The sequence below is a fragment of the Pezoporus wallicus genome, unplaced genomic scaffold, assembly GCF_028554395.1.
Source record: "Pezoporus wallicus isolate ANWC-B61680 ecotype Strahan unplaced genomic scaffold, APGP_CSIRO_Pwel_v1 contig_6401, whole genome shotgun sequence".
Taxonomy (NCBI): domain Eukaryota; kingdom Metazoa; phylum Chordata; class Aves; order Psittaciformes; family Psittacidae; genus Pezoporus; species Pezoporus wallicus.
In genome coordinates this window covers 2,516,486-2,531,271 of record NW_026638608.1, presented here as the reverse complement: position 1 = coordinate 2,531,271, position 14,786 = coordinate 2,516,486, and the positions used below count along the sequence as shown (strand labels likewise).

General features: G+C 46.7%; 1 protein-coding gene across 2 annotated transcripts; it reads left to right on the top strand.

Moving 5' to 3' along the window:
- The first annotated feature begins 6,199 nt into the window (after positions 1-6,199).
- On the top strand, positions 6,200-13,600 carry PRKAB1 (protein kinase AMP-activated non-catalytic subunit beta 1). Of its 2 annotated transcripts, none has more exons than XM_057411503.1 (8): positions 6,200-6,251; positions 7,322-7,496; positions 8,290-8,456; positions 10,201-10,294; positions 11,246-11,360; positions 12,617-12,750; positions 13,251-13,319; positions 13,402-13,600. In XM_057411503.1, the coding sequence occupies exons 2-8, from the start codon at positions 7,332-7,334 to the stop codon at positions 13,477-13,479; spliced, it is 822 nt and encodes a 273-aa protein (XP_057267486.1). In that variant the 5' UTR covers positions 6,200-6,251; positions 7,322-7,331; the 3' UTR covers positions 13,480-13,600. The 2 variants fall into 2 exon arrangements, with proteins under 2 accessions (XP_057267486.1, XP_057267487.1); XM_057411504.1 differs by having other exon boundaries at positions 6,206-6,221.
- The last annotated feature ends 1,186 nt before the right edge of the window (positions 13,601-14,786 follow it).

Sequence of the window (14,786 nt, the reverse complement as noted above, 5' to 3'; positions counted from 1 at the left end):
GTGTGCAGTTCTGGTGTCCTCAACACGAAAAGGAACTGTTGGAACAAGTCCAGAGGAGGCCACGAGGATTATCAGCACCTCCCGTATGAAGATAGGATGAGAAAGTTGGGGCTGTTCAGCCTGGAGAAGAGAAGCTGCGTGGAGACCTCATAGCAGCCTTCCAGTATCTGAAGGGGGCCTATAGGGATGCTGGGGAGGAACTCTTCATTAGGGACTGTAGTGACAGGACAAGGGGTAACAGGTTCAAACTGAAACAGGGGAAGTTTAGATTGGATATAAGGAGGAAATTCTTTCCTGTTAGGGTGGTGAGGCACTGGAATGGGTTGCCCAGGGAGGCTGTGAATGCTCCATCCCTGGCAGTGTTCAAGACCAGGTTGAACGAAGCCTTAGGTGATATGGTTTAGTGTGAGGTGTCCCTGCCCATGGCAGGGGGGTTGGAACTGGATGATCTTAAGGTCCTTTCCAACCCTAACTATTGTATGATTCTATGACAGCAGTGGGTGTGGAAAGCAGAATGCAGTTGTCTGACTGAAGAATTAAGGGGCACATAAGTAAATCTCATTATCTATGACAGGCTCTGGAAATAACTTGTCTTTCATCATCATGCATCTAGATTTGGACCTGGGCCACTATTATTATGCATTGCACTTACCATTTTCTGGTGAAGGGAAAAAAAGAAAAAAAAAGAGCATGACATAAGAGGGGGGAAAGCAGTGAAACACATTTCAACTCAACATCTGTGTCCTGGGCAGCAGAACAGTGTCTTCCTCCCACAGAGCTGCTCTGGGCTTCCATTTTTTGATGCAGTTTTCCTGCATGCTGAAGGCACCAACTAATGCCTGAAGTCCAGCTCTCTTTTCCTTCCTGCATGTATTACAGGCAGAGACAGATGGAAACTTGAAAATGCTGGCCTCAGCTCCTGGATCATGTTAGCATCTTCCAGGGCAGCTGCATTCTGCGTAACACCAGCGTGTACGTATCTTGATATGTAACCCTAGAAGAGGGTTTCTAAATATAAGCGGAGTTTCTTTGCTGCCATGTGAAGGGGGTCAGGCAGACACTTAAACAACATGTGGTGTATGCTTCATCAGATTGCACAGAAAAAAACTAGCCGGGGCAACATGAAATGAAATTCTTAGGGTGCCCCCCTGCAGGCACATGCAGGAGTTCACAGCTTGTGACTTCAGGATCGCTACTGGCTCTGCAATGTATGGGATTGAAACCATAATCCACCAACAGCATGGCTCAGGGCTCTAGAAGCTGTTGCTTTTGTACCTGTATCTTTAGACATGTTCACAGTGTGAACTGTGTTCTGCCCCTCTGCTTGGAGATAGGGGGTATGTGATTGCTACCAGAGACTGGGTCATCTTCTGAGTTAGTTTTCACTTTGTGTGCATCATGGGCACACATGCACAAGAGGATGCTATTTGAAGGACTGCATTTCCCAAGGCAGGTAACATTTAAATGCAAAGCAAGTTGCTGGATTGATTCAGGGCGAAGGTGCAAAGCCACATCCTGCTTACCTGACAGCTGTTCAGAAGCCTTTATATGGTGTGTTTCATGTAGGGAAGAGTCCATATCACCAAACCTTCACTCCTGATAATGAGGTAAACTAAGAAGAAGCTGAATAAATGTGGATCCTACCTGGACTTTGAAGGGGATGCCTCATGGCAAAGTCAGAGACATCAGAAGGCCTGCGCAGAGCAGTTTGCATAGCTGCTGCCTGACCCACAGCTTTTCTGAGACTCAGCCTTCAGACTTTCACAGGCAGTACCTTCAGGCTGAAACACTACTTGAATGTTGGTTTCCTCTTGCTATCCTCCCATCTCCAACCTCATCTTTAATTAGTAGGTCTCTGAAGGTGTGCAGTGTTATGTTGGAGTAGAGGAGTTGAGAAGGGATGCAGTAGTCTACCAGTGATTTTTATGTGCACTCACAATTTTCCACTTCCCAAGCACAACGGCATGTTCTGCACGCACAGCAATGGCACGTGTCCCTGAAATGCGAGTGAGCCTTTAAGGAGGCTGCCCAACTTCCTCTGCATCACACCCTGGCAGCCTGGCAAAATGGGCTAAATTCAGAAGTGACCTGAAAGAAGGAGGGGGTTTGAAAACAGATCACTCAGACAGTGTAAAAATGGAAGAACAAGCTTGGGAGCCCAAGGTAGCAAGAAAGATTATAGTAAAAAATTAACTGGGAGGTTTCTGCACTTAAATTTATCCTGTCTTGATCTCTAGGGTAAATTCTGCTGCTGCTACCACCCAGCTCACTCTCCCTAGCACACAAGCTACAAGAAGCACTTGTGTGTCCTTTATAATGTGATTTATGGCATGCCTGAATTTGATCTACCAGCTCCTGACTGAGAATGGCTCTTCTGGTTTTGTCATATCTAGCTGTAGGACTGAGTCAGCTTCCACTTCGCTCGCAATACTTCTCTCTGGCTAAATAAGCTTGCATCATGTCAAAGAAAAAGAACTGTACCAGATAACAACAGATCCATCAGAACTTTAAACTGCACAGTCTGAGACTTCAGGCCACTCGATTTCTTTTTTCAACATGTACTCTGGAGTAAGAGAAGGGGAAAATCCACAACCAGAGCAGGCTGTGTGGTAATGGTGAGCCATGGCAGCCTCATGTACACATACTTCAACCAGTATTCGATGGGGATTTAAATGCCTTTTGATTTTAATCAACTCCAGGAGATAATCCAGAGAAAATGAGATTCTGGGCTAGAGCACAAGTGGTTGGTGAGTGATGTTCCTTCCTTGAAAGAATTTAGCTTGAACACTTTGAGCTTGAAAGTTTTGCAAAGCTATTCTTCACCCCACTTAACCAAAGACATACATTGCCCTAACACAGGTCTCTTCTGACTCGAGATTTTGACCTTACTGTCTTTAAAAAAGAGCCATCTGGGAAGAGAAGACGGTAAGTGATATCTCCAAGGGGGTAGAATAACTCAGTAGTAAAGATGTCACTTCACTTGACTCCCAGCCTGTACAACAGCAAAAGTGCTCTGTCATGGTGGTTAGAACCCTGACATCTGCTGATCCTCACGACCTTATGAGCCAAGAACAAAAATGCCTTAAAATTAATTTCTGAAGAGGATGTTCTGTGTGAGTTTTAACAGTCAGGCCAGGTCTAGTCCATATTTATCAAGGAAGGTGGATGTAAGTGAAGGAGAAAAGAGCTGACCTTTGCTTGTGGATAGTGACATGGTTAATAACAGAGACCATGTGGCTCTTCTACAAGCATCTCCTTTTAAAACCTCACATTGCCCTATGAGGTGGCACACTCATGACACCCGATAAAGCATTTAATCAATTACTTTTACCTTGGTTTATGGGCTGTGGACGGTCTGGAAGTAGCCTGTGCTCTTTCTTTTCAAGGGACTTTCTTGTTCAAAATCATTCAGTTACATTTTCCACCTGACCCTTTTACCCTCAAGCCTGCCACGTGCAATTCAAACTGTTGTGATTCACCACATGATTTCTTTTTCCTGAGCAGACAGCCATAAATCCTGGGGCGGTCCCATTTATAGAATAGCTAGGGTTGGAAGGGAGCTTAAGATCATCAAGTTCCAGCCCCCCTGCCATGGGCAGGGACACCTCACACTAAACCATCTCACCCAAGGCGTCGTCCAACCTGGCTTTGAACACTGCCAGGGATGGAGCATTCACAACCTTCTTGGGCAACACATTCCAGTGCCTCAGCACCCTAACAGGAAAGAAATTTTTGGTGTCATTGCTAATGCCAAAATTTCCTGTTTGGTTTTGTGATGTCTGAATTTAATGTTTACTTCAGGTAAGTATTTGTTCAGTGGCAATGTGGGTGGTGAACACAGGCAGGGTTGCAAACACATAAGAACAAAACAATCTGCGGTCCTGAATTTGCACTCAAAAGATTTTGCAGTATTCACCCAACCTAATATCAGCTTCTTTTGTCTGATGGAAAGCTAATAGCTAAAGGCCAAAGTGATTAAGCGATGCAGACAATTAATGTCAGAATTAATATAGAGATTTCTATCTAATTCTTTTCCTCTTCAATTAAAATGCTCACAGTCATGATTCCCGGGCATCCCCCAGAATTGTAAGGGAATGTACACAGCTAAGCAACTAGGCAATAAATTATTCTGGTACCAAAGTCTGGAGTGTTTAGCAAGGGCTGAGCCTAAGTGGCCTGTCGCTGTGTTCCCTGTCTGAGAGATATAGCACTTAAGAAGAGGAGAGAGTTGCTGTGATATGTTGTTTCAATGGCAAGTGACACCTCTGACATTCTCACTAGGGAGACTGACATTTCTGGAAGTCTTGATGGAAGAAGTGAACTACCTCCCTACCTGTTACACCCTCATCTGGCAGTAGGAAAAAGAAGGTTAAGACAGGTATGTGAAGGAGCAGGAGCAGAAAAGGTATTTTGTAGTCTTCCTTTGGAATGTGGATGCTGGTGCTGGATGGAGTGGAAGAGGGGAAAGTTGCAGAGCATGGAAGGAAGCAAAAACTCAGAGATGCTGTTAAAGGGAGGAGCTAAACTTCAGGATTGCAGAAAATCAGTAGGTGGATGAGCTCTGCCAGGCCCCTGTGGCATGTCTAGCTCATCTTTCACTTCCCACATCTCCTGCATTAACAGCTGTAAGGGAATTGGGCTCCCACACAAACTGATGGGAGAAAACAATCCTGCAGTGCCTGTGAGGAGGCAGGGTGGTGATTTAGTAAGCAGCAGTGGTAAACCCGCCATGTAAAGCTCATTGTTCATGGTGTAAATGTCATCCAGACCTCCTAATCCACTGGGACCAGCTGCCTCCCAAAGAGTTTTGGGCTGATTTCTCTAGGACTGTGCTACATCCACCTTTGGATTTGAAGGGGAAGCAGTCATGGGGAAAAGACAGAGAAGGCAGTAACAGTGAAGCCCAACCACCAAGAGGCTGAGATGCCCACGTCCATTGCCTCTGCCCATCCATGGGTCAACAACTCCCAAAGGTTTTGGCATGGATGGTTCATCACCGTGTAGGGAGGGACCATCACATTTTAACACCAGAACTTTAAATTCAGTAATGCTTGGAGCTGCCATAGTCTAGTCACCACCGCCCTGTGAGCTACTAGCAGTCCTTACCCTGCAGTTTATTACCTTTCTGTGGTTATTACAAGTAACAAAAACCATGGCAAAGAAATGAGTGTGGTCCCCAAAGTGAAGATGCCATTGCTTGAAATGAGCCTGGCTGGCCCTTGCGCAGATCATCACAGGGGACCTCCTGGGCAAGTGATAGGTACGACGTGGTTGTGTGGATCTCGAACCCACCCTGCAGAGGCGTGTGCATCATTAGTGACCAAAAAAAGAACCGGGGAGAACAAAACAATCAGGTTTGGAGACAAAAGCTTTAGGAGTGCTAAGCTGTGTGAAAGATCAGACCAGCAGCTGCATTTTAGAGCAGGGTGACCTGTGGAGGGGCTGGAGGCCCACACGCGTTCCCCTGTGTCAGGCTGTCCCGTGCCGAGGCATCCTTCCATGAAAGACAGCTTGGAGCAACTGTTCCTCAAAACACAGTGCGGGAGCCAGGCACAGTGAATCTGTCTATCCCAGCAGAATTGTTCCCACACCATAACACCATGCCAGAAGGATACACTTCGATCCGGTAGGAATCCTTCTGTCTGTTGGCAGGTTTAACATAAAACCAACTTCCTTGCGAAAAGAACTGCTGACCAGGACTCACAGCTCTGTGCCTGTTAGAAAGGTAGGGGGAAAGACAGCAACAGGGCAAAACGAGAGAGTGTAACTGGAAATGCTTACACAATTATGTTGGAGTAATACACGAGTGTAAGTTAATTTGGGAAGCATTTACCAATTAAGGTCTTAAGATTCCCAACTGTGCTTCAACGGCAGGAGAGCCGCGTGTGTGGTTTCAGAGCCTGAAAGTGTCAGCGGCCGTGAGCTGGCTCTCGCTGCCCTTTCCAAAGCGGAAATGTGTGTGAAATGCGTTTGTTTCCTAGCTCCAGTGTCCCGGCGCTCCCTCCTCTGCAGTTCCGCAGGTCCAAACCCTCCTTGCGGCGGTGACCTGGAGGAAAGCCAGGTAAGGAGCGCACACCCTCCCGCCTGCCCCCCCCCGAGGCACAGCTCAGCGCTCCGCGCGGGGTCCCGCTGCCGCCCGGAACCTCGGCGCCGGGCTCGGGTTGCGCCCGGGCCGCAGGCGGGCGCGGGCCGGCGGAAACGGAAGCAGAAGCAGGTTGGCGGTGAGGGACAGCGGCGGCCGGAGGCGGGCGGTGGGTGCCGGGGCCCCGGGGCGCTGCGGGGCCGGGGGAGGCGAGGCCTGGCCGGGCTGCTGCCCCGGAGCCCCTCGGCTGCGAGTGCTCCGTGCGGGCTGCGGGGCCTTCGGCGGGGCACTGACCGGCGGTGCGGGCTGAGAGCTCACTCGGGCCTCCCCAGGGTTCCTCTCGTAGCACCCTCGAGGCAGTGCTCAGAGCAGGCACCGGGTGCTCCCAGCTGCTGCAGTTCCCCCCAGCCAGCTGGCATTGGCGTGTTTTCAGGGTGCCGGTTAAAATACGGAGGCAGTTAGTTGTTTATTTACTCAGGCCATGCCCGCTGAGACTGGTTCTGGGTTGTGACCGTGCTGGGAGCTGTACACCTGGAAGCTGGGCAGTGTCTGTGAGCAGGGCAATATCCCAGACCCTGACTTGCACCTTACTGGGGGCTCTGAAGTGGTTCTGGCGGTGTGGTTCCCCACAGCCCCTAGGCCACCTCTGAGTTACTGCTCTTGCCTGTAAGTTGTCTTTCAGACAAGACATGGCATGCACAACCAGTCTCAGCCCCTCTGTGGGTGGCTGTGGCCTCACGGGCTATGGGGTGGGAAGAAGCATTGGCCCTTGCCCTTCCAGGAGTGAAGTGGAGCATCAGCAGGACTGTGCTGTTTGTGCTTCCGAGCCGCGGGCTGTAGGGATCCTTAGCAGGTTGCCAGCCTCAGATAAGCGTTTTCCAGTGAAATCACATTTCTAGTAGGCTGGTTTTGATGCATTGTGGCAAAAAGTTCTACTGGTGTTTCAGCTGATGTGGTAGAGTGCTATGTGCATGGGTTTTCAGAAGGCCACATTGCTTGGGAAGACAGAATACAGCGTGCTGCAGTGACACATAGCTGCTTGGTCAGCTTTCAGAGTGGCTGAGTCTTGCAGAGATGCTAGGACATTGACCTATGGCGCAGCGTCTGGGGTTAATCAAGTTTCTTAGACTCTTCAATTCAGAAACAGAGCCCAGGTGTGCTGGTGAGCCTGCTTTCCTGCACACAGGTGCTCTAGCTTCAAAAGCATATGTGCTAATCTGGCTTTTCATCCTTTTTTAGGTCTTTCACAATGGGGAATACAAGCAGTGAGCGAGCTGGACTGGAGCGACATGGGCATAAGGCATCCCGAGGGGACAGCTCAGGAGGAGCCATCAGTACAAAAGAGGGTGACAGACCCAAAATCTTAATGGATAGTCCTGAAGATGCAGACTTGTTCCATTCAGAGGAAATGAAGGTATTGCTGGTTTGTTCTTGTCTTCTAACATTACCATGCTGGGGTGCCATTTGCAACTCTCAGCAGTTCTGGCATTGAGTTTACACACAAAGCTATCTCCCTTGCGTCCCAGCCAAAGAGAGGTGGTGCATTGATGTTCAGGCAGATATAATGAGTGTAATGTTATGGGTTCCAGCAAGAATTGTTTGTAGAAAAACTAAAGTGTAGCTGCTTCAAAGCTCTAAGTACAGTGCTCCAGCTTCCTTTGGATCTTTAACGCTCTTGCAGTTACCAGTGATATTTTACCTGTCTATTATTTTCCATATTAAAAGCTCTGTTAAATGTTTTTTTTTTTTTACTCAGCATTAGATGTGTTGCTGTGTATCACGTTTCATAATAATATCTAACAGAAAATTACACTTAGATTTTGACTGTTGGACAGAGCTGTTTCCTATCGACATCTCATAATCTGCCAACTACAAATTTTCTGTCTACCATATTTGTATAACCTAAATGCTTCTTGAGGGTCTTCTTCATTATTTTTCTCCCTGTTCTTGTATCTGTGTGTTTTGAAAACTTCTGTGAGCTCAAGTAATTTCTTTTTAACCTAATTTAGCTGGAGGGAGGGGGATTATTTTGCCTTCCACATCTGCAAATTTGAAGGCTTTAAAGTGCAAATGAACTTGTGAACAGCATCTACAAATGCACAGTTTCTAATCTCCATCTGCCAAAAAATGCCTGTAGACTTGTACCTGAGAGAGTGCCTAAGTCTGCCAGGAAAGAATTCCTTTTGATGAAGACATTGTGCTTTTAGGCTCCATTGGAGAAAGAAGAATTCTTAGCTTGGCAACAGGATCTGGAAGTGAATGATAAAACCCCCACGCAAGCTCGACCAACAGTCTTTCGTTGGACTGGAGGAGGGAAAGAAGTTTATTTATCTGGGTCCTTCAACAACTGGAGTAAAATTCCTCTGACAAGGAGGTAATAAACTGCTGCTGCTTTATTAGGGATATTTCACAAGGAGTGGGAATGCTTAGTGAAGTGAGAAAGGTGGTCTCCTGTAGACTGGTATTGTGCTGGGATTTACCACTCTCCTGCTTCTCTCCTGAAGCCCTTGATGAGAATCTGACTTTGATTTTTGGATGGCACAGGATGAAAGTTGGGCTGTGTCAGTTTTGAAGGGGTGATGTGTTCACTGGGCACTGTGCACAAATCATCTGAAACAGTCCTCGTTGTGCAGTCTGCTGCCTGGGCTCAGAGTTCAGGCATAGGAGGCATAGTTGGATTAAAGCATAGTTCTCTGATGGCACATGTACTTTTTGGCCATATTTGGCTGCTTTTGCCCAGCTGAAGAGGGCCAAATGCTGCTCAGGAAAACTCAGCCCTGGACCCCTGCTGGTAAATTACATGAATGAGAGACTAAACCTGTGTTAAGGCACCAACTGCTTTTTCCTTCCGGAGAGCTCTGAAGCTCTCCTTAGTTCTGTACTTGAGTAGTTCATTTAAGCCAATATTGGTTTTTTTCCCAAACATTTGAAGCTTAATAGATGGCAGAGAGGCCAAACTTAAGTGTTGATCTGAGCCCTCTTGTCTATCAAAGGTGACATATCCACGAAAGATTGGTTTCTGGCATTTCTCATCTCAATGAGTGGCTGCCTGCATTGTCCTTGCTGCAGAAAGGTCTTAATTTCCTAAGAAACTTGAGGGAGGAGCATAGTGGCCTAATGGAATGGTGTGGGAGGACTGTTCTGTGTATGAAGAATGGGAAAGAAATTACCAAGAGAGGAGCTGGAAAACAGGCCTGTGGAACATCACTATTACTGTCATGCTTGAAGTAGGAAGGCTGGGAGGCAGGAAATAGTGAAATGAATCTGGAAGAAGGACAAAAATGTCTCTTTACCAAAAAACTCCAAAAGGTTTGTCTCTTGTCAGATGAGGTGTTCTGGGAAAGGAGATATCTGGACCTCCTTAGAGGTTGGATAAAATCATGTTACTGAATCAAATAGGCTCAAGTAGAAGAGTTCATTATTCCAGACTGAAATTTCAAATCCAGTTCTGTGGTGGTGTGCTTGCACCCTCACCTGAGAAGAAGTAAAGAGAGATGCTGGCATTGTGTAGCCTGTTTGAATTGTTCACAAAGCATGAGCTGTTTCTCTGCTGGTTTGAGATGCTGGTAAAGGCTTCAGTAGAATCAGGAAGTTCGCAGCACTGGAGTATTGAAATTACCAAGCAGCAGCTATTCAGCCCCCAAGTGACTCAGAAGTATTGAGGTGCTTTCATCTTCTACTCATTGTTTACTTACTTGATAAGTAATTCTTGATGTGCCTTCACAGGCAGTTCTGAAATGCAGTTTGTGATGGCAAATACTGAAAGGCAAGGAGATCTGAGTAAGCTGGTGTTGTTCCATCGACAGGAGTCTCGCAGATAAAATGAGGTCTCACGTACTGACAAGTGACACGAAGATGTGAGGATGACTTTACAAAAGCTCAATTAATTGATGTCAGGAATGCAGATAGGAATTTTGAATGTGTAGGGATTGCTGTCATAGAGGAAATTTTCATTAACTTTAACCTTAATACGATTCTTTACCTTCAGATTGCATCAGGGATTCTCATAAGTCTTTGTACGTTGAGGAGGCTTGTATTGTCAGTTAGTGTTTGGCACAGTTTGTAATCAGTGTGCTTCTCAGAGCATTTCAGGGCTGATTGTTTGTCTTAAATTCCAGTCACAATAACTTTGTGGCAATCCTGGATCTGCCAGAAGGAGAGCACCAATACAAGTTCTTTGTGGATGGGCAGTGGACGCACGATCCTTCGGAGGTAACGTTTTCTTTGGTTCACTGTGTTTATTCAGAAAGGCACCTGAACATGAGAAACTGATGGATTCTCTACTAATAGCTGGCCACTTCAGAGAGAAGGGTTTGGTTAACAACAGGAACTGACTGTTGAAGTTGGTGAGAGAGAGATTTCTGATGCTAGCCTAGGTGTGGTCATCAGACTGACAGCCTCAAAGGACAGGAGGTGTTGTAACAAACGAGTGACAAGATGTCTTGGGGATTGGCTTATAAGAGATGGTGAGCTTTTGCCAAACTGTCTTTTAATGCACTGTAGCATTGCTGACAGCCCAAGTCTCTCTATGCTGTACCTGCTCTCTGTGCCAGAATGTTGCTATTGCTGCTCTAGATCTTCTCATAGTTCAGTAATTGTGCCCAAATCTACCAGGTCTTTTCTTCCTCCTCTGCTATAGAATGAGCTTTAACCCTCGCCTGCCCATCAGTCCCTCACTGCTTCTGAACTAACCATCCACAGCTCCTAGCTGTAGTCTTGCTGTCTTGGCAAACCTTGCAGAACCTTGCAGGATTTACCTTGTAGTAAATTTAGCTCTTTGAAGCCTCTGTCTTAGCTTTGGTAGTAAACCAGCAATACCAGGTATAGTCTGCCATGTTCTGAAAGCCCTGTAGAAGCTAGAGGTAAATCTTACCTCCTTGTGTTGCCACTGTTTAACTTTAGCCCAGGCCTTATCTACAGCCCAAGAATTTATCAAGTGCTGTGGACCTGACAGGTTCAACTGACATGCAGTCCCCAGTCCTAAATGTGCCTTTGCTCTTTACCTCACATTAACTGAGCAATGCTGAGCTCTTTTTGTATCTGGTACTGGCACATTTTAAAAGCAATAGATCTCATTCTTGGTAATGCTGATTTTGTAGTTTTGGGAATCTAATAGTCCCACAAGCCTTTCTATCCTGACTTCTGTATCTTGTCTCTTCCCAGCCAGTAGTAACCAGCCAGCTGGGTACCATCAACAACGTCATACAGGTGAAGAAAACTGACTTTGAAGTATTCGATGCTTTGATGGTGGACTCCCAGAAATGTTCAGACATGTCTGGTATGAGCTTCCTGGTAATTCTCTGTCACACTTGTCTGAGATGTTAAAAATGTCATCTCCCTATTTATCTCAGTTAAAGCTGCAGTATAGATTAATCTCCACGTTTGTCAGGCCCTGTGGACATGTGCAGGAATCACAGATGCACAAAGGAAGAACATGGGATGAACAGAAGGAAAAGCCTCTAACAGGTCACTGTACTGTATGGTTAGGAGGCAGTCATGGGTTTTTAGTAGCTGTTTGTTTGCCTGTGTGATGTGAAATCAGTGGATCAGTCTCTGCCTTACAGCATCAAACCAATGTGGACAATCTGCACTGCTCCTAATTCCATCTTCCTCTGCTAAGGAGGTGGACTGGGAAGGTCAGAAGTTGCACATTAAGAGATAGGCATTAGGTGCATCTTTGCAGTGCTAACAGAGGGTCAGAAATAGTCGTAGCTGCACAGTTTAGTATAAATTATGTATATCCTAAAACAATTTAAAATGCTATTTTTGTCTGAAGTTTCATGTGCCAGTGTAACAGAAGAGAGAGAATTAGCTTGAGTCATCTCTGAAATCAGCTTTGCTGCCTGCTCTTTGTAGACCTTTGCAGGGATGAAGACATGATTGAAGTAGTACCTTAGATGCTCCTTCAGAAGCCCCATCCTTTGACTCTGAGGCAGAGGTTGCATTTGGTTGGTTTTTGCTCTATACAACTTTGCCCTGGGCAAAGGCTTTTTGGAGAAAAAATGTGTTTTGTAGGACTTGGACACTGCAGGGAGCCAGGAGGAGATTCTAGTAGATGCTTCCCTGCAGTGTGGTGTAGCAGCCTTCCCTTATACTGATACAGACCCTGAAGAGCTCTTTCTGTTACTCTGTCCCTGCATGGGAATAATACTTGCCTTTTACAGGTGTGTACCATGTTTCTGGTACTTTCCTTGGAGGGAACATTGTAGAGCAGCACTTTAATAGTAAGTGTTTGCTGGAGAAGTGCTGGGCAGAGATGACAGTGCACTTCTGGAGTGCAGTAGGTCCCTCCAAATGCAGCCTCCCAAACCTTCTCAGCTAGTTTCAAGTCAGACAGACTTTGGACCTCTGAAGTGGTCCAGTGGGCAGTGACTGCATCAGTGCTGTAGTTCTTGTACTTACATGCCATCAATTTCTTCTGTCTGCGTGTTCCCAGATGTGAAAATCAATTTGAAGTACTGATAAAAAATACCTATGAAGTGCAGATACTCTCACAGACTATTTAAGGGTAAATATGTAACATCTCTTTGGCAGAGTTGTCAAGTTCACCCCCAGGACCATATCACCAGGAGCCCTATGTTTGTAAGGCAGAGGAGCGCTTTAAATCACCACCTATTCTTCCCCCCCACCTGCTGCAGGTCATCCTGAATAAGGACACAGGCATTTCTGTGAGTACATTTGTTTGATGAATAATGGCCTTGAGGGTGTGAACAGATGGGGATAAACCCTGGGTGCAGTCAGGGGACAGTTTAGGAAAACCCTTAGAATAGTTGCCACATTGGTGAGTTCTGAACTATGTATGTCCAGGTGGATTCATCTGAAGTAAATCTAGTTTTCTACTTGACTCTCCTCAAAACTGAGAGGAAAATTCAGTTGCTATTTTACTCCCAGAAACCTTCATCTTCCCCCTGCAGCACTATTAAAGTGTCAGAAGCACATAAGGAATAATTGAGGTGTGTTGCACGGTGGCAGTGAGGTGCAGAGGATTTCACCCTGGAGAGGGGTCTTGGGTGGTTCTGGCACTTTGCATTTGCTGATGGATTCAGTGCAAGGAGCAGGGTGGTGTATGTGAGGGTATGGCTAGCTGCAGACGGTGTTTGGCGCCCATCAGCTGTGATGAGTAAACTGTGAGTTCTGTTCTTTTCACACTCATTTCCCCCTTTCCCAGTGTGATCCTGCTCTGCTCCCTGAACCCAACCACGTCATGTTGAACCACCTCTATGCACTTTCTATCAAGGTGAGAGGCCAGGCCGTGTTCTTTGCACGTGCAGTTTTCAGATACCCGTGTGATGTGCTCACTTGTTTTCCATCTCCTGTAGGATGGAGTGATGGTGCTTAGTGCTACACATCGGTACAAGAAGAAATACGTCACCACTTTGCTGTACAAGCCAATATGAACATCGCTGTAGCTTGTGACCAATTGCTCTGGGCCAGTGCGGTCTCAGCAAAACAATTCTTCTCTTAACCAAATGTACTCCTGCTCTGTGCTGTAGCAAATGAACTCTGATTTCATCTGGTTTCTGAGACTTCCAAGTTCTCCTGTATTTTCCCAGTCGTGCCTTGGAAGTTCTCAGAGATGGCAGCTTCATGGCAACTAGACAGATGGCAAAGGGCGTCAGCGCCCCTTGTCAGCTCAGTTAAAAACCACCAGTTTAATTAGGCTGAAAAATGTGAGGGCAGCAACAGATCAAAGACCTGTAGGAGGCAGGCAGACTGTAACGAACGGTAACAAACAAGCCAGCCCAAAGCCTGGAAATGGGGATTCTTGTGGAATCTCATTTGAGCTCAGCACTCAGCAAAAGCAAGCCCATTGCTGCTTCCATAATTCATCAAACATGCAATAACTTGGGCAGCGAGTTCCAAGCTTGCGTGGCTGAAGTAAGTGGGAATATTGATGATCCTTTTGTAGCAGCCTTTTCTAGGCACAATCAGTGACACAATCACCTACATGCTCAGTTTTGCTGCATGGTAGACCGGGCAGCACTGTTTCTGAGCTCTGTAGTTTTTCTCTTCATGAGAACTGAAGTACAGCTTTTCCCCTGTGGAATTTCTAGTAAAGACAGTTGTTTTTAATGGCTGGATTTTTCTGTAAATCATAAATGTGTTTGTAATTGCAGTAATCTGCTTTTTGAAACCAGTTTCCCTTGCTGTCACTAGTGAGGACTTCCTTAAGCTGTGAGGAAATCAGTGTGTTCAGTTTAGGGATTAGCTCTTCAGAAAGAGCCTGAAGGTGACTGCAAGAGTCACCTGTGCCCACTGCCCAAGCTTGGCCCTCAGTGTAAGCAGTTGCAGTGCTGGGTACAGCAGCACCGTGCCCATCTGTGCCCCGGGGGGAAGCAGGGCCCCTGCTCCAGGTTGCAGCACGACCACAGGTGTAACCCCCCTGCTGCTTCCACAGCCCTGCAGCTTTTAATCCTGTTTCTGTTTTCTAAATGATGCTAGTGACACCGGGCTGCCTGTACTGGGTACCGGCAGCCTGCTTTATCCCAAAACACATGCAACACCAATGCAAAACTGCACACCGGTGTGCCTCAGGCCTGCCCTGGAGCAGCCCGCTCCAGCAGCGACCTGCTTCGTCCTTCCCTCTCTTTGGTTTTGGTGCCTGAGGGTGCCAGTGACTGTGCCAGTGACTGTGCCAACCCTGACCAGCCCCGTCCCGTCCCTTGGTGGGCAGAGCCCATTGCACAGACCAGTCAGGAGTCTG